This window comes from Leptodactylus fuscus, chromosome 3 (genome assembly GCF_031893055.1).
Source record: "Leptodactylus fuscus isolate aLepFus1 chromosome 3, aLepFus1.hap2, whole genome shotgun sequence".
In the NCBI taxonomy this organism is placed as follows: Eukaryota; Metazoa; Chordata; class Amphibia; order Anura; family Leptodactylidae; genus Leptodactylus; species Leptodactylus fuscus.
In genome coordinates, this window is record NC_134267.1 from 242,222,389 (window position 1) to 242,242,283 (window position 19,895).

Here is a 19,895-nt window from a genome sequence, read left to right on the forward strand (position 1 = left end):
TGGTGGCACTAGGTGATACCCCTCCTCCATCACCGTATACATACACCACATCTTTCCCTCGGCAGGGGTGGACACACGGGCCCTTACCATGAAGATCCGAGAGAAGGGCACCATGCTGGGCAAGCTGATACCACAGGGCACCGATGAGACACAAGTGCCATACAATGACCCCGGGAAGAGGAACCTGGTGCAGGAGGTGTCCCTAAAGGTGGGTGTAAGGGAGAGGGGTACATGTTGTGCCCTCTGTGCCATGTTGGACTTGTGTCCTCACTGCTGTGTCCCTGCAGGAACCCCGTGTGTTTAACCGTGGAGGTGCCGTGAAGATCGCCGCTCTAGACTGCGGCCTCAAGTACAATCAGATCCGCTGCCTGTGCCAGAGGGGCGCCGAAGTGACTGTACTACCCTGGGACTCGCCCATCAACAGCACAGGTAACAATCCATTCACGAGATGATGCAATAATGGGGGTTCACATGGTTCTGGATAGTAATAGTTGGGCCTCTGTAGGAAGCCCTAATACCGACTAGTGGGGAGGATTGGAGCTGACATGGCCGGAATGAGACCTCTCAGATTGGGTGATTGGGTAGTGTGTACGACATCTCCCAGAGTACAATACAGCAAAATATGTTCTGCATGTTCTACAGTGCCCATACTGCCCCTGTACCCCAGCCCTGGTGCAGCAGAGCAGACTTGGTCATGTTCTCTTTCCTGTAGAGTATGATGGCCTCTTCCTGAGTAATGGACCCGGAGACCCCGTGTACTGCCACCAGTCCGTGTCTAACATCCAGCGCTTCATGGAGCACCAGAACCCAAAACCAGTGTTTGGAATCTGCCTGGGGCACCAGATCCTCTCCCTGGCGATCGGCGCCAAGACCTACAAGATGAAGTAAGTGGAGCAGAATCGGTGCAAGAGGCAAGTCCATCGCCAAACTGACAGGTGGGGTACAAGGTGCCCACTCTGACTGCCCCCTGATCTCAAGTGAGACCCTTTACTGCACTCTTCATCCTTTGTGTTCTCTTCTGCTTCTGATCACTCTTCTTGCTCTGACCTTTGGCGTCGTCTTTGGGGTTTTTTTTTTTCCTTTGATCTTTCCCTCTTCTATCTCGATCTTTGTTCTGTACTTCTCAGTCTTGTGTCCATCCTCTGTGGTCTCTTCCACTCACTCTTCATTCTTGGTGGTCTTTTCGCTCTGCAGTTGCATAACTACGAATGGTGGGGCCCTGTGGCAAACTTTTGACATGGGAGGGGGGGGGCTTCTGGTTTCCCCTTCTCTGCATTCCTGCCCCGTAGTGGCCCCTGCACACAGTATGTTGCCGCATTGTGGGCACCCATGAACAATCATTATACTCGGGGGGGGGGGGGGGGGGGGCGCCTTTCAGACCCCTGAGTATAATAATTGGCGACCCAGGGGAGGATACAAACATAAAAAAACCCAGTTAATTATCTATCCCCTGCTCTGTTGCAGTCCCTGCTGATGTCGGCCATCTTCAATGATGTACAGGACGTCACTTGACCCGGGCCTGCGTCGCGACACATAAGATCGCTAGCCCTGATCATGTGACGTCAGGGACATCACACAAGTATCCCTGAACCAGGAGACTTAAGTAAATGGGGCCCGTTACCAGCTGGAAACTGCATATTTAAAAAAAATTAAATAAAAATGGTTGCTGTCTCCGGGCCCCCTAATGTCCGTGGCCCTGTGGCAGCTGCTACCCCAATAGTTGTGCCCCTGTTGCTCGGTCTTCTGCCTCCATTCTCATTGTTCACCTTCTTTTACTCTGTCTTCTGGGGTCTCCTACACTCTCTCCATCCTCGGAGGTCTCTTTGCTCTCTCATGTGTCTGCTGTTCCTCTAGGTACGGGAATCGTGGTCACAACCAGCCATGTATACACGAGGACTCCCAGCGCTGCTACATCACCTCCCAGAACCATGGCTATGCTGTGGACCCCGCCACTCTCCCGGACGGCTGGTCACCACTTTTCACCAACGCCAACGACCAGTCCAACGAGGGAATCGTTCATAACTCCAAGCCGTTTTTCAGGTAGGTGGGGCTTGTTCTGGTGATGCTGTTGGGGGAATCATAATACCCCAGAGATATGCTGTCTGTAAAGGAAAATTAATTAACAGGCCAAGATCGGCTACAGCCATCTTTAACCTGGAGAATCAACAGAGACACATGGTGGTCGTGTATCAAAATGGATTCTGTTTAATGGTGGCTAGAACAAAGTATATATCACATGGCATTGACAGAACAGGATTGGCTAGTATAATTAGCCTAACATCTATTGGTGGAGAAGTTTGTAACAATAGCCCTGATGCATATCTATTGGATAAGAAACTGGAGAGAGGTCACACCCCCCGAAGGGCTAGCTCAAGTCTCCATCCTTGGTAAGATAGCATCACCCAATACACAGAGCATAGTATTTACATAACCAGTCTGGCAAGTCTCCAAATTGCTCATCTCTGGACAGATAGAACAATCTCAGCCCCCACCTCTATACACAATTTTTCATATAATATTATTAGCCCCTCACAATGCCATATAGCGATCTTCACAGAATTGTGCTTTTTCCTGATGCCCGCCTCTTGCGCTCTCCTTCCAGCGTGCAGTTCCACCCAGAGCACCGCGCCGGGCCGATGGATCTCGTCTGTCTGTTTGATGTTTTTCTGGATACCGTACGTGACATGAAAGCTGGAAAGGCAGGACTTGGCACAGGTAAGTGGTGGCCCCTAGAGGAGAGGTCACATGACTGTATTGTAAGGCCTATAGACATTCATGCACACAGTCCATACGTGTCCGTGTCCATTGTGGACTGTGAAGTCATCTTAGATCCTCCATCTTGTTGTCTTCTTAGTGAGGGAACGACTCAATCACGCCCTGACCTACAAAAACTCCCCGGATGTGTCTGAGCTGCAGAACGCCCGTCCCCGGAAGGTGCTCATCTTGGGCTCTGGAGGGCTGTCAATTGGCCAGGCCGGAGAGTTTGACTACTCAGGTTCTCAGGTAAAGGCTGCTCATCTTAAAGGGATTCTCCATTGCTGAACGTGGCAGATGTAGCTGTGGAGGTGGGGTGTCCTGCTATGGTGGGTCAGGGGTCGTTTCCTAAAATGCTCTTTTTCATTTAGGCAATTAAAGCTTTGAAGGAGGAGAACATTCAGACTGTGCTCATTAACCCCAACATCGCCACCGTGCAGACCTCCAAGGGGCTGGCCGACAAGGTTTACTTCCTACCCATCACAGCAGAGTATGTGACTCAGGTAGGTCTGGCGGGCAGTGGCAGATATTGCTGGCGTGGACCTGTCCTCCATGTTCTCAATGTCTTTACCATTCACCCTCCAGGTGATTAAGAACGAGCGGCCGGACGGCATCCTGCTGACATTTGGTGGTCAGACGGCTCTGAACTGTGGTGTAGAGCTGACCAAGCGTGGTGTGCTGGAGAAGTACAGCGTGCGGGTGCTCGGGACCCCTGTCAGCTCCATAGAAATGACTGAGGACCGGAAGGTGTTTGTGGAGAAGATGGAGGAGATTGGAGAACACGTGGCTCCAAGTGAAGCCGCCTTCTCACTAGAGCAGGTAAGGGGCCCGAGCCCTGTCTGTGGGGTCAGCTGAGATCCTACTACAGCTCCCATCATGCTTCACTGCAGACCCTGAATCAGCAGGTAGGAGCACTACACTGAGACTACCGCACTGTACTACATCTCCCAGCATGCACCACAGTAGGACATGCTTTATGCAGACACTGATACAACATACAAAGGGGCTTCATTATCATAACCGAAGGAAAAAACATTTGGTATTGCCAAAGCAAACAATGGTTGGTAGTGGGCATGGGGTTTGTGCTTTGGGCGTACGTGTGTTCTTGGGGTCTCACTGTTTTGTGGGTATGGGTGGGCAAAGAGTGGGTGGGTGATTGGTGGGGCTTAAAGGCCTGTGGGGGCAGCGATCTCCACAGTGGCCTCTTCTTCTCCCAGTAGGATGTAGAGTTTCCTCTTCTCGTCTGCAGATATGAAGTCTGGGATGTGGGCAGAGAGTCTTTGGTAGTAGACGGCCCTCACAGCTGAGTATTTGGTGCAGTGTAGCAGGAAGTGGGTCTGGTCTTCTAGGCCCCCCTGGTCACAGTGCTGGCACAGTCTCTTCTCCCGTGGCTTGTACGTCTGCCTGTATCGCCCCGTTTTTATCTCTAGGTTGTGGGCGCTCAGTCTGTACCGGCTCAGGGTCTGTCTGTGCTTGGGGTGGCGTATTCTCTCCAGGTAGGTGGCCATGGTGTAGTCCCTTTGTAGGGATTGGTACACGGTGAGTTTCTGGGAGTTATTTATTTCGTTTCTCCATTCTTCAATGTACCGCTCTCTGTTTGCCTCTGTGGTCGCCTTTATTTGGGCCTTGGTTATCATCTGTTGGTGTTTTTGGTTTGGTGGTTGGCTGTTGTTTGGGGGTTGTCGAGTTTGTTTCGAGTTCTGTGGCTTAGCCATGCTTGGTGGTGGTAGGGGTTGCTGCTTTGGATGTGCACCTTGAATACTAGTGCCCTCTTCTGTATGGTGAGCCATAGGAGGAGTCTGCCTAGCTCTGCCCTGCAGGCCATGTTGGAGGTGTTGCGGTGTACGTGGAGCAGGTATTTGCAGAACTCCAGGTGGAAGTTCTTTGTTGGGCTAGAGTCCCATTTTGGCTGGTCTGGGTAGGTGGCTGGGCCCCAGATTTCACTGCCGTAGAGGAAGATCGAGGTGATGACTGCATTGAAGATCTTTAGCCAGACCCACAGTGGTGGTTGAGGAGAAGGTTCTGCAGGCTTTTACTTTCAGGGTTTCTATTGCTGCTTTACTGAACCAGTAGGAAGTGACACTACAACTCCCAGCACCCCCCCCCCCCCCCAACACTACGGGTCCTTCACCATGCGGTCTATGTTTACCGTCCGCCCTATCTCTCCCTCACAGGCTCAGGCAGCTGCTGATCACCTCGGGTATCCGGTGTTGGTGCGCTCTGCCTATGCATTGGGTGGATTGGGGTCTGGATTTGCCAACTCAAAAGAGGAGCTGACAGCGCTGGTGTGTCAGGCGTTTGCACACACCACTCAGGTGCTGGTGGATAAATCTCTGAAAGGCTGGAAGGAGATCGAGTACGAAGTGGTGCGGGACGCGTACAACAACTGCATGACGGTGAGTATGTAGGAATGCAGAACGTTCTGGACTGTAATTGTAGCATCCCCTGTAACGTACTCGTAGTGGGGGGGGGATAGTATGACGCAGACCCTATACTGTACTCCTAGTGGGAAGGGGGGGGGGTGATGCAGCCCCTGTACTGTACTAATATTGGGGGTATGACACAACCCCTATACTGTACTCCTAGTGGGGAGGGAGGGGCCCTGATTCCGCTCCTGTACTGTACTCCTCGCCGCCCCTGCAGGTGTGCAACATGGAGAATGTGGACCCGTTAGGCATACACACGGGAGAGTCCATCGTGGTGGCTCCTAGCCAAACCCTGAACGACCAAGAATACAACCTTCTGCGGCATACCGCCATAAAGGTGATCCAGCACCTGGGGATTGTGGGAGAATGTAACATCCAGTACGCTCTGAACCCAGAGTCTGAGCAGGTGAGTGTCACATGAGGGAGAGTGATTTGGGAGAGGTGCAGGTCAGATGCCGCCATGTCTCACATGTGCTCTCTGCAGTATTACATCATCGAGGTGAACGCTCGGCTCTCTCGCAGCTCCGCCCTGGCAAGTAAGGCGACTGGTTATCCCCTGGCGTATGTAGCAGCTAAGCTGGCGCTGGGCATCCCACTGCCGGTTCTCAGGTGTGGAAGGATTGGAGTCTGGTATTTGCTGCTCATGTGGTGAGATGGATATTCATCAGTGACCTCTCTCCTCCCTAGGAACTCTGTCACTAACTCCACCACCGCCAATTTCGAGCCCAGCCTGGATTACTGCGTGGTGAAGGTGCCACGATGGGATCTCAGCAAGTTCCTGCGGGTCAGCACCAAGATCGGCAGCTCCATGAAGAGTGTGGGTGAGTGCACAGGAGCCCCCTGCTGGCAAACCTCCTGTCCTACTTCACTGATACACTGTAACAAGTCTTCAGAATGATTGGGTCGGGCTTCATCCTGAGGCGGGCAAAGTTGAAAAGTTGGCGGTTGAGTTGTCGTCATATCTGGTAGTAGATGGGGGGGGGGGGGGATTATTGGGGCTGTGAGATGACCATGACCTCTGCCCTATCAGGAGAAGTCATGTCAGTGGGGCGGAACTTCGAGGAGGCGTTCCAGAAGGCGTTGCGCATGGTGGACGAGAACTGTGTGGGCTTTGATCACACCATAAAGTCTGTGTCTGATGAGGTGAGACGGGGAACAAGGCGATGTGTAGTCGTAGTCAGTGCCAAGTAAGTGATGCAGGATTATTAAATGTCTCCTTCTGTCCAGGAATTGGCCACTCCCACCGACAAGCGGATCTTTGTCCTGGCAGCCGCCCTGCGTGCTGGGTACACCATTGAACGCCTCTACAATCTGACCAAGATTGACCGCTGGTTCCTGCACAAGATGAAGAACATCACGGACTACCTGGCCACACTAGAGTCCTACGCGAGTGCCTTGCCATGTAGTGTCCTCGAACGCGCCAAGCAGCTGGGCTTCTCTGACAAGCAGATTGCTCAGGCTGTGCAGAGGTGAGACCCCCCACCCCACCCTAATCGGTGACTCCTCTTCATCATGTTCTCTGTTAGGGCCAGACGTAACCTACCTGGTTCTTTTGCAGCACGGAGATGGCTGTCCGGAAGATGCGCCATGAATTGAAGATTTTGCCGCAGGTGAAGCAGATCGACACGGTGGCTGCAGAGTGGCCGGCGCAGACCAACTACCTGTACCTGACCTACAATGGCACCCAGCACGACCTGGAATTCCAGGAGCCACATGTCATGGTGATAGGATCCGGCGTGTACCGTATCGGCAGCAGTGTGGAGTTTGACTGGTGTGCGGTGGGCTGCATCCAGGAACTGCGCAAGGTGAGGGGCTACTACCAGAGAATTGTAGCTGCAAAGCAAAACCAGGCCAGAGACTGCTCAGCACATTCTCCACCATCATCCGTACACTGCCTAAATCTATATGTACTGTACTGTACTCTCCTCCAGAGCTGCAGATCTATTGGCTCCGTCTCTGTGACTGCCTTTGTTACAGCTCCTACAAGCTAAACTCATATTTCTTTCCTTTCTTGCACTCTCTGTCTCACTACAAGGAACATTGCACTATGAATAACTCGCTTCTGGACTTGAAATTACAGCACGCTTTCAAAGGAACCCATTGTGTCTATTATGTTTGGAAATGCCTTCACACACGCAGGGAAGGTTTGTGTAGCCAAGGCTTACTGAAATCACGCCAGACGCGCTTGCCTCCTTGGAGGGTTTCAAAACTTTTTCGTACGAATAGGACACAGGACAGCAGTAAGAGGAAGGGAGGAGGTCTTGCGATATTTGTGAATGAAACACGGTGTAATCCAGGACACATTGTTTCTTAAACACAATCATGACCACGAGACAAAGCAACACTGGACTTGCTCTTTCCCAACGTAAGGGATGCATATAACTCATCTGCACTACTGCCCCTAGGTAGATCAGATCACAACCTGGTGCATCTCAGACCGATGTACAAGCCCCTCGTACGCAGACAACCACAACTCGTACCGTGAGGATCTGCTCACAGGAGAATGTCAAGGCTCTGAGAGACTGTTTTTAATACAACTACATGGGAAGGGCTCTAGATGACTGAGAGACTTGCACACAGCATAACGGACTACATTAATTTCTGTGTAGTCCACAAAGCACCAACAAAAGTGGTGAAGTGTTTCTCTAATAATAAACCAGGTATAAACTCTCTCAAGGAGAAAGAGTCTTTAGATCTGGTGATAAGAGATGCCTTGGGGATGTGCAAAAAGAGCTGAGGCAATGGATTAGGGAGGGGAAAGCCAACTACAGGCGAGAGATGGAGCATCAGACAGAAGTGTCAGCAAAGTGTGGAATAGCCTTAAGGCATAGGCAGAAGGCAGGTCTCCAGATAGGACACAGGAAAACGAGCTTAATCTATTCTTAAACAGATTTTATTTCACTCCAGCTTTGCCCTCACCAGCATGTCAACCAACAACATTTCTGTTCACACTGTACACTGCTGACTTTAGGTACAACTCATCCAGCTGTTACTTACAGAAGTATTCCGATGACCCTGCAATAGTAGGTCTTATCACTGACAGAGATGACAGGGAGTGCAGAGACTTAAGCCGGGATATTGTGGAATGGTGCCAGTGGAACCACCTCAGGATTAATGCTGGGAAGACCAAGGAGATGGTGGTAGACTTTAGTAAGTGGAGAAGTGTATTGAGATAATCCAGACCTATAAGTACTTGGGTGTGCTCCGTAATAAGAAGCTGGACTGGGCCGATGATCTGGAGGTGTTGCGCAAAAAGGGTCACAGCAGGCTCTACCTGCTCAGGAGGCTGAGGGCCTTCGGAGTCCAGGGGACACTTTTTAGGGCCTTCTTCAACTCTGTGGTTGCTTCAGCCATCTTCTTTGGTGTGGCCTGCTGGGGGAGCAGCATATCGACCAGGGACAGAAACAGACCTGACAGACTGATTAGAAGGCCCAGCTCTGTCCTGGGGAGCCCCCTGGACCCAGTACAAGTTGTGGGTGACAGAAGGACACTGTCCGTTGTGAGCTCCATGCTGCAGAATAAATCCCACCCTATGTAGGATTTCATTCTTGGTCTTCCTCCTCACAGATGGGCTACAAGACAATCATGGTGAATTATAACCCGGAGACTGTGAGCACAGACTACGACATGTGTGACCGCCTCTACTTCGATGAGATTTCCTTTGAGGTCATATAATTTTTTTTTTTTTTTTTTTATGACTTGTGTATAAGAAGGAAGATGGCTGTCTAGTGGGCTCTAGTGTAGGGATCAGTGGCCCCCAATCATTGGGGTTGGGAGTCCTCACTCCTGGCGTTGTAGTGTAGGGACCTACGCTAGGGTGGCCTTTTACTGGTGCCTATGGTGTAAGGTCCAGTGTTTCATTTTATAGGGGCTATGGTGTAGGGATCAGCAGGGGTTGTTTTTGTTTTTTTTTTGTTTTGTGTTTTTTTTTTTTTTTTCCCCAAGGCCAGCTGGGGGGCCTCATTATGGAAATTGTGATATTATGGATTTTAGGGATTGGTGGGGGGGAGGGGGGAATTCTCTTGGTCAATGTGTTGGACCATGTTATCTTTGTGCCACAGGTGGTCATGGACATCTATGAGCTGGAGAACCCTAAAGGGATCATCTTGTCCATGGGGGGGCAGCTCCCCAATAACATGGCCATGGCCTTGCACCACCAGGGTTGTCGTATTCAGGGCACCTCCCCCAAGTCCATAGACTCCGCTGAAAACCGCTTCAAGTTCTCGCGCATGCTGGACATAATCGGGATCAGTCAGCCACAGTGGAAGGAGCTCTCAGACACACAGGTGAGGTGACATTTTGGGGGATGTGGTAACGTCCTGGTAACCCCATTGTTTCTGACCTTCTATCTTCTTCCATCTCCAGTCTGCGCTGCAGTTCTGTAACACAGTCGGATATCCCTGTGTGGTGCGGCCGTCTTACGTCCTGAGTGGCGCCGCCATGAATGTGGCTTATTCCGATGAAGATCTTGAGAAGTTCCTCTCCAGCGCTGTGGCCGTGTCTAAGGAGCATCCGGTGGTCATCTCAAAGTTCATCCAGGAAGCCAAGGTTGGTGTGGTCAGGTCCAGAGGAGGGACAGAGTCACATCTTGTGATGTCTCTCCTCCCAGCTGATAATCTCACTCACTGACCGTATCATCTGTAACCAGGAGATTGATGTGGACGCCGTGGCCTGTGATGGGGAGGTGATCGCAGTGGCCATTTCTGAACACGTGGAGAATGCAGGGGTACATTCTGGAGATGCCACGCTGGTCACCCCTGCCCAGGACATCACCCCCAAAACTCTGGAGAGTATCAAGGCCATTGTGCACTCGGTGGGGATGAAGCTCCATGTAACTGGGCCCTTCAACCTACAGCTCATTGCCAAGGTAACAACATGCATCACATAGCTTGCTGCCTCATATTGTATCCTCACCTAAGATCTTTCCACAGGACGATCAGCTGAAGGTAATCGAGTGCAATGTCCGGGTCTCCCGATCCTTCCCCTTCGTCTCCAAGACTCTTGGCGTAGATTTGGTGGCCCTATCCACACAAGTCGTCATGGGTGAGGAGGTGGAGTCAGTGGGACTTATGAATGGCTTGGGAATTGTGGGAGTAAAGGTTAGTGGCGGTGTCCTTACCTCTGACCTGCTCATCCACCAACATTTACCTCCCGTCTAACCTTGGTTCTTCTCAGGTACCGCTGTTCTCCTTCTCCCGTCTGGCTGGAGCTGACGTTGTCCTTGGGGTGGAGATGGCCAGCACGGGGGAAGTCGCCTGCTTCGGGGAGAACCGCTATGAGGCGTATCTGAAGGCCATGCTGAGCACAGGCTTCAAGATCCCCCAGAACAACATCCTGCTGACCATTGGGAGCTACAAGGTGAGAGCAGGGTGGGGGTCAGGGCAGCAGTACATAGATGTGGGCTCCTGAAGCTCTGGATGTGATTGGAGTTGGTCACTGACTGTTGGGCTGTCTGTCTTGCAGAATAAGAGCGAGCTCCTGCCCACGGTGCGGACCCTGGAGAGCCTGGGATACAGCCTGTACGCCAGCGTAGGCACCGCAGACTTCTACACAGAGCATGGCATCAAGGTAACATCCGCTGACCCATAGCTATGCCCCCTGTAAGGGTCATAGTGGTCCTGTATAATGGACACCATCTTGTCTGCAGGTGAAGTCCTTGAATTGGCCCTTTGAGGAGGCAGACTCTGATGGCTCCCTGAAGGAGAAGCAGCGCAGCATCATGGACCATCTCTCCGAGAACCACTTTGACCTGGTCATCAACCTCTCCATGAGGAACGCTGGGGGGCGCCGGCTTTCCTCCTTTGTGACACATGGATATCGTACCCGCCGTCTGGCTGTGGACTACTCTGTGCCCCTCATCGTTGACATCAAATGTACCAAGTTGTTTGTGGAGGTGAGGAGGTGGTGGGGGGCGCAGGGACAGCTCTGTGCTGGTGTAGTGTCAGGACGATACTCCATATCTTCTACTTCTCCCTTAGGCTCTGCGACTAATCAGAGCAGCTCCTCCTGTGAAGACCCATGTGGACTGTATGACCTCCCAGAAGCTCATCCGTCTGCCAGGTGAAGGGCCGGAGAGACCAGACAACTGGATCCTTGTGGGAGTACTGCGGGGCATGGGATCCGAGGGTGGAGATGTAGGGACTTGGATGACTCGAGCGGTGCAGTGGTGGCTAGGGTGGGAGGTTAGAAGGATGCAGGGGTGGTGTGGAGGTGCTGGAGACTAGAGAGGTACAGGGATGGCAGAATAGGACATAATCGGGCAGAGCTTGCTGGGTGCCGTTGTCGTCCTGTTCATTTTGGTTTCTCTTTGCTCAGGTCTGATTGACGTCCACGTCCACCTGCGGGAGCCGGGAGCCACACACAAGGAAGACTTCTCCTCCGGGACGGCGGCGGCGCTGGCTGGCGGTGTGACCATGGTGTGCGCCATGCCCAATACCAGTCCTGCCATCACAGATGCTGACACCTTCTCGATGGCACAGAAGGTTAGTAACGTCAGTAGGTCCTGAGGTGTTCAGGTGCTTGTGCTCAGCTCTGTTAACCCTTAGTTTTCCCCCTCAGTTGGCAGAAGCCGGCGCCCGTTGTGATTTTGCCCTGTTTCTTGGCGCTTGTTCAGAGAACGCCGGTTCCATCACCCCAATTGCCAATTCGGCGGCCGGACTGAAGATGTATCTGAATGACACGTACTCGCAGCTGAAGATGGACAACATGTCCCTGTGGATGGAGGTGAGCACCACTGAGGTGGGGCATTAGTATCTGGAGGCAGGGAGTATCTTGGCGCCAGTTGGTCTGTGTCTGGGGGTTATCTCTGGACCCCACTACAGTTCCAGAAGGTCATTTCCTCCATTTTAGACTTTCCCCACCCCCTCCCTCCTCTGTTTTCAGCATTTTGAGAAGTGGCCGGCTCACTTGCCCATTGTGGCTCATGCTGAGAACCAGACAGTTGCTGCCATCTTGACGGTAGCGCAGTTGTACAAGCGTTCGGTGCACATCTGCCATGTGTCCAAGAAGGAGGAGGTGAGTTCCTGTCCAGTCTTATGTGAAGATCCTCGTAAGACCACCACTGATCAGCTGATGTCTCCCCCCAGATCCTCCTCATCAAGGCCGCCAAGCAGAGGGGTATCCGTGTGACCTGTGAGGTGGCTCCTCATCACCTGTTCTTATGTCTGGATGACTTGGATTGGCTGGGTCAGAAGCGGGGTCAGGTGCGCCCCATGCTGGGCACCAGAGAAGACCTGCAGGCTCTGTGGGACAACCTGGATGTTATTGATTGCTTTGCCACTGATCATGGTGAGAACAACCCTGGCGTTTGTAACAGCCCCCCCGCCCTCCCCCATGTGCTCTGGGGTAACCTGTGGTTCTCTCTCTGCCCTACCCCATGGGCTCTGGGGTAACCTGTGGTATCTCTGCTCACAGCCCCTCACTCTGTAGAGGAGAAGGAAAGTCCTAACCCCCCTCCTGGTTACCCGGGCCTGGAGACCATGCTGCCTCTGCTACTGACCGCAGTCAGTGAGGGACGCCTGACCATCGATGACATCATCAAAAGGCTTTATGAGAACCCCCGAAAAATCTTCTCCCTTCCAGTGCAGGAGAACACGTACATAGAGGTGAGAGCCCACTGTCACCTACCAGTCCCTGTTTCACTGCTCCTGTCCCTTGCTGTGTTATTTGCTTTCTCACGTCTGTATCCCATGCCTCTTTCCCCTTGTTGTTTCTCGCTCTCTATTGTCTCGCTCTCCCCTGTGGCTCCTCACTGTCTGTCTTGTTGCCTCCCGCTCCTCACTGTCTTTCATCTCGGCCCCCGCCACTCCTCACCATGTCTCCTCCCCTCCCTCAGGTGGATCTAGAGCAGGAGTGGATCGTTCCACAGTCCATGCAGTTCACCAAGTCTAAGTGGACCCCATTTGAAGGCATGAAGCTGAAGGGCGCGGTGCGCAGGGTGGTCCTGCGTGGAGAGGTCGCCTATATAGATGGCCAGGTACCAGGACATACAACCCCCATCATCCCCTCTGCCAGACTCCCCGCACTGTGCTCACTGTCTGTCTCATAGGTCCTAGTACCTGCTGGATATGGTCAAGATGTCAGAAAATGGGCTCCACCCCTAGTCGCAACCTCACCCCCAGCACCCCCAATAGAGGTCATAAAGGTAAGAGGGGGCAGGGTCAGAATAAAATCTACATAACTGCATGTGGCCCCTCCCCCTGATGAGGGCACATGACACAACCCAGGATTCCACAGCAATCACTGAGGCGTGGCCACATATGCTAATGATCTGTTAAGCCTTTTGTCCGCCATATGTCTCTTTATCTTCTCAGACTCCAGAGTGTCACCGCCCTGTCATGCATACTGAAACAGTCCGCAGCCGTGCACCCAGCCCCCGCAGAACCGGTCCCATCGGAGACGCCCGCTTCCATCTACCCCCCACAATCCATCGCTCCTCTGACCTCGTGGTACCTGGTGAGTCTGTTCTGTCTGTCTCAGCTGTGTGAGTAGGACCAGGTCAGTGACAACAAGCAGAGGTGTTATAATCTCTCATTATACTGCCCCGTGTATGCCCGCCCATCTGACTACAGACCTGACAGCAGTGATAGGGAGGAGGTGACTGCTACACACAGTCATGTGACCCCCCTCATTGTTAACCCTTTATCACTGTAAGAAGTATCAACTAAGAAGTAAAAAGACTCAGGATCATTTAGTTCTCTGTGCGGAGTGCTCTACGATTGGCCTGATGTAGATTATACCGCGTTATCGCGGTTGGGAGGAAGCATCTCTGATGGCTCCTTCTCACACTTGGGATGAAGCAGTCGGTCACTGACAGTACTGCCCAGTGCTATCACAGTCTCGTACATGGGGTGAGAGTTGTTCTCTAGCATGGATCTCACCACGGACAGTGTCCTTCTGTCACCTACCACCTGTACTGGGTCCGAAGGGCTCCCCAGGACAGAGCTGTCCCTCCTGATCAGCCTGTCAAGTCTACTTCTATCCCTGGTTGATATACTGCTCCCCCAGAAGACTGCTCCAAAAAATATAGCTGATGCTACCACAGAGATGAAAAAGGCCCTAATAAGTGTCCCCTGGACTCCAAAGGCCATCAGCCTCCTGAGCAGGTAGTCTGCTGTCGCCCTTTCTGTGCAGCACCTCCAGGTGATCAGCCCAGTCCAGCTTATTATTGGGGAGAACACCCAGGTACTTATAGGTCTTGACTATCTCACTGCCCGTCCACTGGATTCGGAGCACGCCTCCGCTTACTAAAGTCCACCACCATCTCCTTGGTCTTCCCAGCATTAATCCTGAGGTGGTTCAGCTGGCACCGGTCCACAAAACCTAGTTTAAGTCTCTGTATTCCCTATCGTTGCCATCAGTGATAAGGCCTACTATAGCAGCGTCATCGGAGTACTTCTGTAAGTAACAGCTGGAGGAGTTGTGCCTAAAGTCAGCAGTGTACAGTGTGAAGAGAAATGGGGCAAGAACTGGACCTTGTGGTGCCCCCGTACTACAGATCAGTGTCAGAGCTACAGCCTCGGGCTCTCGCATACTGAGGGCGGTTTGTCAGGTAGTCTAGGATCCAGTTGGACAGGTGATGGTCCACGCCACCAAGGTTCAGCTTCTCCCTCAGTAGCTCTGGCTGTATGGTGTTAAAAGTTCTGGAGAAGTCAAAGAACGTTATTCTCAGTGTTCCCGGGTTTCTCCAAGTGAGAGAAAGCTCTTTGAAGAAGGTGCATGATGGCGTCATCTACCCCAATGTCCAGCCGATAGGCAAACTGGAGGGGGTCTAGAGCAGAACTCACCAGAGGCCGGAGATGTGCCAGGACCAGTCTCTCTAGGACCTTCATCAAGTGGGATGTTAGTGCTACAGATCTATAACTGTTGACGTCTGTTGGATGAGGTGTCTTTGGAACAATATGTTTTCCACAGTTGTGGCACCACTCTCCGCTTCAGGCTCCTATTGTACATGTGTGTAATAACACCACCCAGTTGGTCTCCACACATTTTAAGGACTGGTGTTTATCCCATTGGGTCCTCCAGCCTTGTCATCTTTTTATCTTCCTGATTTCCCTACACACTTGAGACTCTGTGAAGATTAGATTGTAGCCAGACGGCAGCTGGGTGCAAAAGGAACTTGATTGGTTTGAACAAAGAGTGGGGTGGGCCCTGGCGTAAGGGGAAAGGGGATGTTGGTTGACTTGCTTTTTCTGTCTCCACATCTGAATGTTTTCATTTTCTCCTTGAGAAGAGCTTTTATATCAGTTCATACCTCACCACTTTTGTGGGTACCGTGTTGTCTACACAGAAATTTATGTAGCCCATTATGCAGTGTGTAAGCCCCTCAATATCATTCAGATGGGAACCCACCAGCACTTCCCATGCAGTTGTATCAAAACAATCCTTCAGAGCCGCCACACATTCTTCTGGCCAGATCCTCATTGTAAAAGTAACAGCTGGTTCTCTACGTACAAGTGGCTTGTGTATCGGTCACAGATGCACCAAGTTGTGATCTGATCTACCTAGAGGCAGTAAAGGCTGATGAATTATCTGCCACCATTACATTGGCAAAGAGCAAGTCCAGTGTCTTGTTTCTTGTGTGGCAGGTTACATACTGTGTGAAGCTGGGTAGAGTGGTTGGTAGAGAGACTTGGTTGAAATCTGGAGTGCACGGAGTGGATAATTAGCACATGACTAAAAATGGACTTATTTAATAACTACTGAGGCGACTTGCATACAAAAGGTATGTGTGACATGTCCTTTCTAGACTATGCAAGTATGTGCTTAGCTAAAAATGACTTTTCCCAATAATAGAGCCTCTTTAATTACAATGTACCCCGGCTTACACCATCTTTCATTCACAAATATCACAAGACCTCCTCACTCCCTTTTACCGCTGTCACACATTCTATCCACACAAAATAGTTTTAAACAGCGGGGTCCGGGGTGACTTCGAACAGCATCATTTCGTACTCACGAAACTCCTGATGATGCCGGGTCACCTTCGCCAGTTCATCCATCTTATTTGCAATAGATCTCTCATTGCCCATAATGATGGGGGTAGCGCCGGTCTATGCTGTCTTCTTTTATTCATCTGAGTTCTGGCTCTACAGCCTCTTCTTGGGGAATGGCAGGTCTGGCCGCATGTAGACCAGCTGTGTGCCTGAGCTGCAGAAGCTTCTCTCTGGAGTAGACAAAAGAATCCTGGCTGCAGGCGGGGTCTCCAAACACATTCGCTCCCAGTGAAAGAGTGAATGGAAAGCAAGCAGAGTTCCAAGTCCATAACCTCCTAGTTCCTCATAGTGCAATGCCCTGAGTAGTAGAGTAATAAGACAAGGAAAGAAACAGAAGGGGAAAAACTCAAGTTGAGCAGGATCTGCATGTGCCAGGCTGCCGCTCTTCAGGGGCACCATAAAAAATAGCGGTTAGTGCAGCTCTTGGCAGGTGACGCCAGTCTCTGTACATACGTGTTCTGCCGTCTCTGACCTGTCTACATGCTTTGTCTCTGTCCGCAGCGGAGGAGCAAAAGGAGCGAATGGTGAAGAAGTCTCCAGAAGCAGGTAATTGCCGCTCCCTCCTCTCCCTGTCATGGCGGGTGTGCAGCCTCTCCTTTGGTAACTCTCTCCCCTCTGCCTGACTTTGTGTCAGTAACTGATGGGGTGGAGTTTGTGGGTAGCCCCACCTACAGCCGCAACCTCTACATAGATGAACATCCATTATATATATATATATATATATATATATATATATATATATATATATATATATATAAATTTTCTTTACTTTCACGTTTTTAGAGCTCATTGTGATCCAGGACAGTTTCAGCCTCCCACCCCCGATCCCACGCCTCGTGTCCCCCCAGAACCTGACTGTGCCGATCCTCCCCTATGTGCAGACCTCCCTTCTGCAGCGCCCCCTTGTAGGGCAGCACATCCTGTCCGTCAAGCAGTTCAGCAAGGATCAGGTGAGCCCCATGTGCAGGCACGGGTGTCTACTCCCTTCACCTCTAGAGCTGCATTTGCTAATGCCCTGAGCCAGCAGAGGGCAGCAGAGACTTGTAGCCTGAGAGCAAACCTGTAACGTGTTAGATTTTGCGTGCAGCTCTGGGTGTGACTGGAGCCTAACCCTCTCTTGTTGCATTCTCTTGCAGATGTCGCACCTCTTTAATGTGGCGCACACGATGCGGATATTGGTGCAGAAGGAGCGCAGTGTGGACATTCTGAAGGTTCCTGGAGTCTTGACTTCCCGATTTGTCTTGCCACTGTCTGCCGCCGTTCCTTATGGCTTTACTCTCTCATCCTTTAGGGTAAAGTGATGGCCTCCATGTTTTTCGAGGTGAGCACTCGCACCAGCAGCTCTTTCACGGCGGCCATGCAGCGTCTCGGCGGTTCAGTGCTCACGTTTTCCGAGACCACGTCGTCCTCTCAGAAGGGAGAGTCTCTGACGGACTCTGTTCAGACCATGAGTTGTTACTCGGACGTGTTGGTGGTGAGACATCCGGAGCCTGGTGCCGTGGAGGTACGTGAGCTGCCACCGCCTATACGGAACCACCCCCAGCTACACCATAGCATTATCTCTTCCTGTGCTGTTCTCCTCAGCTCGCCGCTAAACACTGCCATAAACCGGTGATCAACGCAGGCGATGGAGTGGGAGAACACCCGACACAGGCGCTGCTTGACATCTTCACCATCCGGGAGGAGCTGGGCACTGTCAATGGCAGGACGGTAAGTACAGAGGGGGGGGGGGTACATATTTATGTTGTCTGTGCAGGGTATGAGGGATGGGGTTGCATGCTAGGCCTCAGGATACAAGAAACATGAAGGTACAGGGGATGGGGCACATGCTCAGTCTTTGGGAACATGAGGGATGGGGCACATACTCCTGTGAAGGTACTCTGGATGGGGCACATGCTGGTTCTGTGAGGGTATGAGATGGGGCACCTACTCATATTTGGTCTGGGTGGGGTGGCCTGATGCCGTCTCAGAGTCCCTTTAATAGTAAACTGATTCACAATCCTTAAAGAAACCGGTTGTAAACTAATAGCACGTAGGAATGGCCTTCATAAAAATTCATCACTTACGTTTACTGTGCAGGTCTGCACTTCCATTTTTCAACCTTTCTTCTTTATGCTACTTGCCCTCTGTTATGAGCGAATTCCAGCGCTGCCTTTCTTCTGCTCCATCGGGCATTCTCCTCCTCCATCGGGCATTCTCCTCCTCATCCTCCTCGCTCCTCCTCACTCCTCCTCATCCTCCTCATTCCTCCTCACTTCTCCTCACTCCTCCTCCTCACTCCTCCTCCTCACTCCTCCTCCTCACTCCTCCTCCTCACTCCTCCTCCTCACTCCTCCTCCTCACTCCTCCTCCTCACTCCTCCTCCTCCTCACTCCTCCTCCTCCTCACTCCTCCTCCTCCTCACGCCTCCTCCTCCTCACGCCTCCTCCTCCTCACTCCTCCTCCTCCTCACTCCTCCTCCTCCTCACTCCTCCTCCTCCTCACTCCTCCTCCTCCTCACTCCTCCTCACTCCTCCTCCTCCTCACTCCTCCTCCTCACTCCTCCTCCTCACTCCTCCTCACTCCTCTTCTTACAGGAGACTACAGCAAAATGGCTGACGAAACAATCGACTGCGCATGTCTGTTGGCCATATTGCAGTGGTTTCATGTAAACCAGTTCTTTAATGATAGAATCCCTTTAATGTGGTGGTCTGATTCTCCCATGTGGGGTTGTCACATGTATGTACATGACGCCACCTCATATGACCTCGGCTCCTCTCTAGATAACCATGGTCGGGGATCTGAAGCATGGCCGCACTGTCCACTCTCTCGCCTGCCTCCTGACCCAGTACCGTGTTAACCTGCGATACGTGACGCCGCGCAGCCTGCGCATGCCTTCCGACATCATTAACTTTTTGACTTCCAAGGGAATTAAGCAGGTGAGTGTGGGGGCACCGCTGGGGCGGGGGATGGGTGACGCTCTAGTATGGAGGTGACGGTCCGCACTCTTGCAGGAGGAGTTTGACAGTATTGAGGAGGCGCTGCCGGACACGGATGTGCTGTATATGACTCGCATACAGAAGGAGAGGTTCGAGAGCAAGGAGGAGTACGACAAGGTGGGTGTAGGGGTGGCAAGGCGTTGGCTATTACCATTGCAGGTGGGGGTGATATGGTGGTGGGTGTGACACTGCATCTTTGTTCTTAGTGTTTTGGACAGTTCATCCTCACCCCGCACATCATGACCCGTGCAAAGAAGAAGATGGTTGTGATGCACCCGATGCCGCGAGTCAATGAGATCAGGTGAGCAGCTGGTGCCCTGGGTACAGACCACTACTGCCCTCACTATCCTATAGCAGTGCAGACCCCCCATAGGGCTCCTCAGGCATTGGGACCCAGGGGTCACTGCATCCTCTCCACCCCATTATCTGACCCTTTATATCAGTGACTGAGTGCTAGTCTGCCTGTGGCGCCTCCATCCATAGGCTGTGTACCCCCCACCCGTCCTCTATACCCTTTCAGCCTCTGTTCCCTTGTTCTCCTCTCCAGCTATGAAGTGGACTCGGACCCCCGGGCAGCGTACTTCCGCCAGGCTGGGAATGGCATGTATGTGCGCATGGCACTGCTGGCCACTGTCCTGGGAAAGTACTGACACCAAGAGCTGCACACTGGACCAAACCCCTGAAGGAATAGCGGAGGAGACCCCTGTGCCGGGCACTCCAGAGAGACACCCCATGTGACTGCG

General features: G+C 52.1%; 1 protein-coding gene across 1 annotated transcript in view; it reads left to right on the plus strand.

Annotated features, from left to right (window-relative positions):
• Positions 1–19,895, plus strand: part of CAD (carbamoyl-phosphate synthetase 2, aspartate transcarbamylase, and dihydroorotase) — a 55,855-nt gene extending 35,960 nt beyond the window's left edge. The window contains exons 4-43 of the mRNA XM_075269360.1: positions 66–208; positions 288–429; positions 713–884; positions 1,855–2,040; positions 2,603–2,715; positions 2,855–3,003; positions 3,126–3,257; positions 3,340–3,573; positions 4,929–5,150; positions 5,398–5,586; positions 5,665–5,789; positions 5,868–6,001; positions 6,211–6,323; positions 6,408–6,649; positions 6,739–6,985; positions 8,748–8,846; positions 9,242–9,466; positions 9,546–9,728; positions 9,829–10,047; positions 10,112–10,279; positions 10,356–10,538; positions 10,644–10,748; positions 10,828–11,073; positions 11,159–11,240; positions 11,496–11,662; positions 11,739–11,903; positions 12,063–12,194; positions 12,266–12,467; positions 12,594–12,784; positions 13,015–13,155; positions 13,228–13,323; positions 13,493–13,634; positions 16,958–17,124; positions 17,311–17,385; positions 17,466–17,678; positions 17,759–17,884; positions 18,937–19,092; positions 19,168–19,269; positions 19,359–19,453; positions 19,700–19,895. Of these exons, the coding sequence (XP_075125461.1) occupies positions 66–208; positions 288–429; positions 713–884; positions 1,855–2,040; positions 2,603–2,715; positions 2,855–3,003; positions 3,126–3,257; positions 3,340–3,573; positions 4,929–5,150; positions 5,398–5,586; positions 5,665–5,789; positions 5,868–6,001; positions 6,211–6,323; positions 6,408–6,649; positions 6,739–6,985; positions 8,748–8,846; positions 9,242–9,466; positions 9,546–9,728; positions 9,829–10,047; positions 10,112–10,279; positions 10,356–10,538; positions 10,644–10,748; positions 10,828–11,073; positions 11,159–11,240; positions 11,496–11,662; positions 11,739–11,903; positions 12,063–12,194; positions 12,266–12,467; positions 12,594–12,784; positions 13,015–13,155; positions 13,228–13,323; positions 13,493–13,634; positions 16,958–17,124; positions 17,311–17,385; positions 17,466–17,678; positions 17,759–17,884; positions 18,937–19,092; positions 19,168–19,269; positions 19,359–19,453; positions 19,700–19,802 (6,326 nt within the window). The 3' untranslated portion in view covers positions 19,803–19,895. The remainder of the gene's footprint in view (positions 1–65; positions 209–287; positions 430–712; positions 885–1,854; positions 2,041–2,602; positions 2,716–2,854; positions 3,004–3,125; positions 3,258–3,339; positions 3,574–4,928; positions 5,151–5,397; positions 5,587–5,664; positions 5,790–5,867; positions 6,002–6,210; positions 6,324–6,407; positions 6,650–6,738; positions 6,986–8,747; positions 8,847–9,241; positions 9,467–9,545; positions 9,729–9,828; positions 10,048–10,111; positions 10,280–10,355; positions 10,539–10,643; positions 10,749–10,827; positions 11,074–11,158; positions 11,241–11,495; positions 11,663–11,738; positions 11,904–12,062; positions 12,195–12,265; positions 12,468–12,593; positions 12,785–13,014; positions 13,156–13,227; positions 13,324–13,492; positions 13,635–16,957; positions 17,125–17,310; positions 17,386–17,465; positions 17,679–17,758; positions 17,885–18,936; positions 19,093–19,167; positions 19,270–19,358; positions 19,454–19,699) is intronic.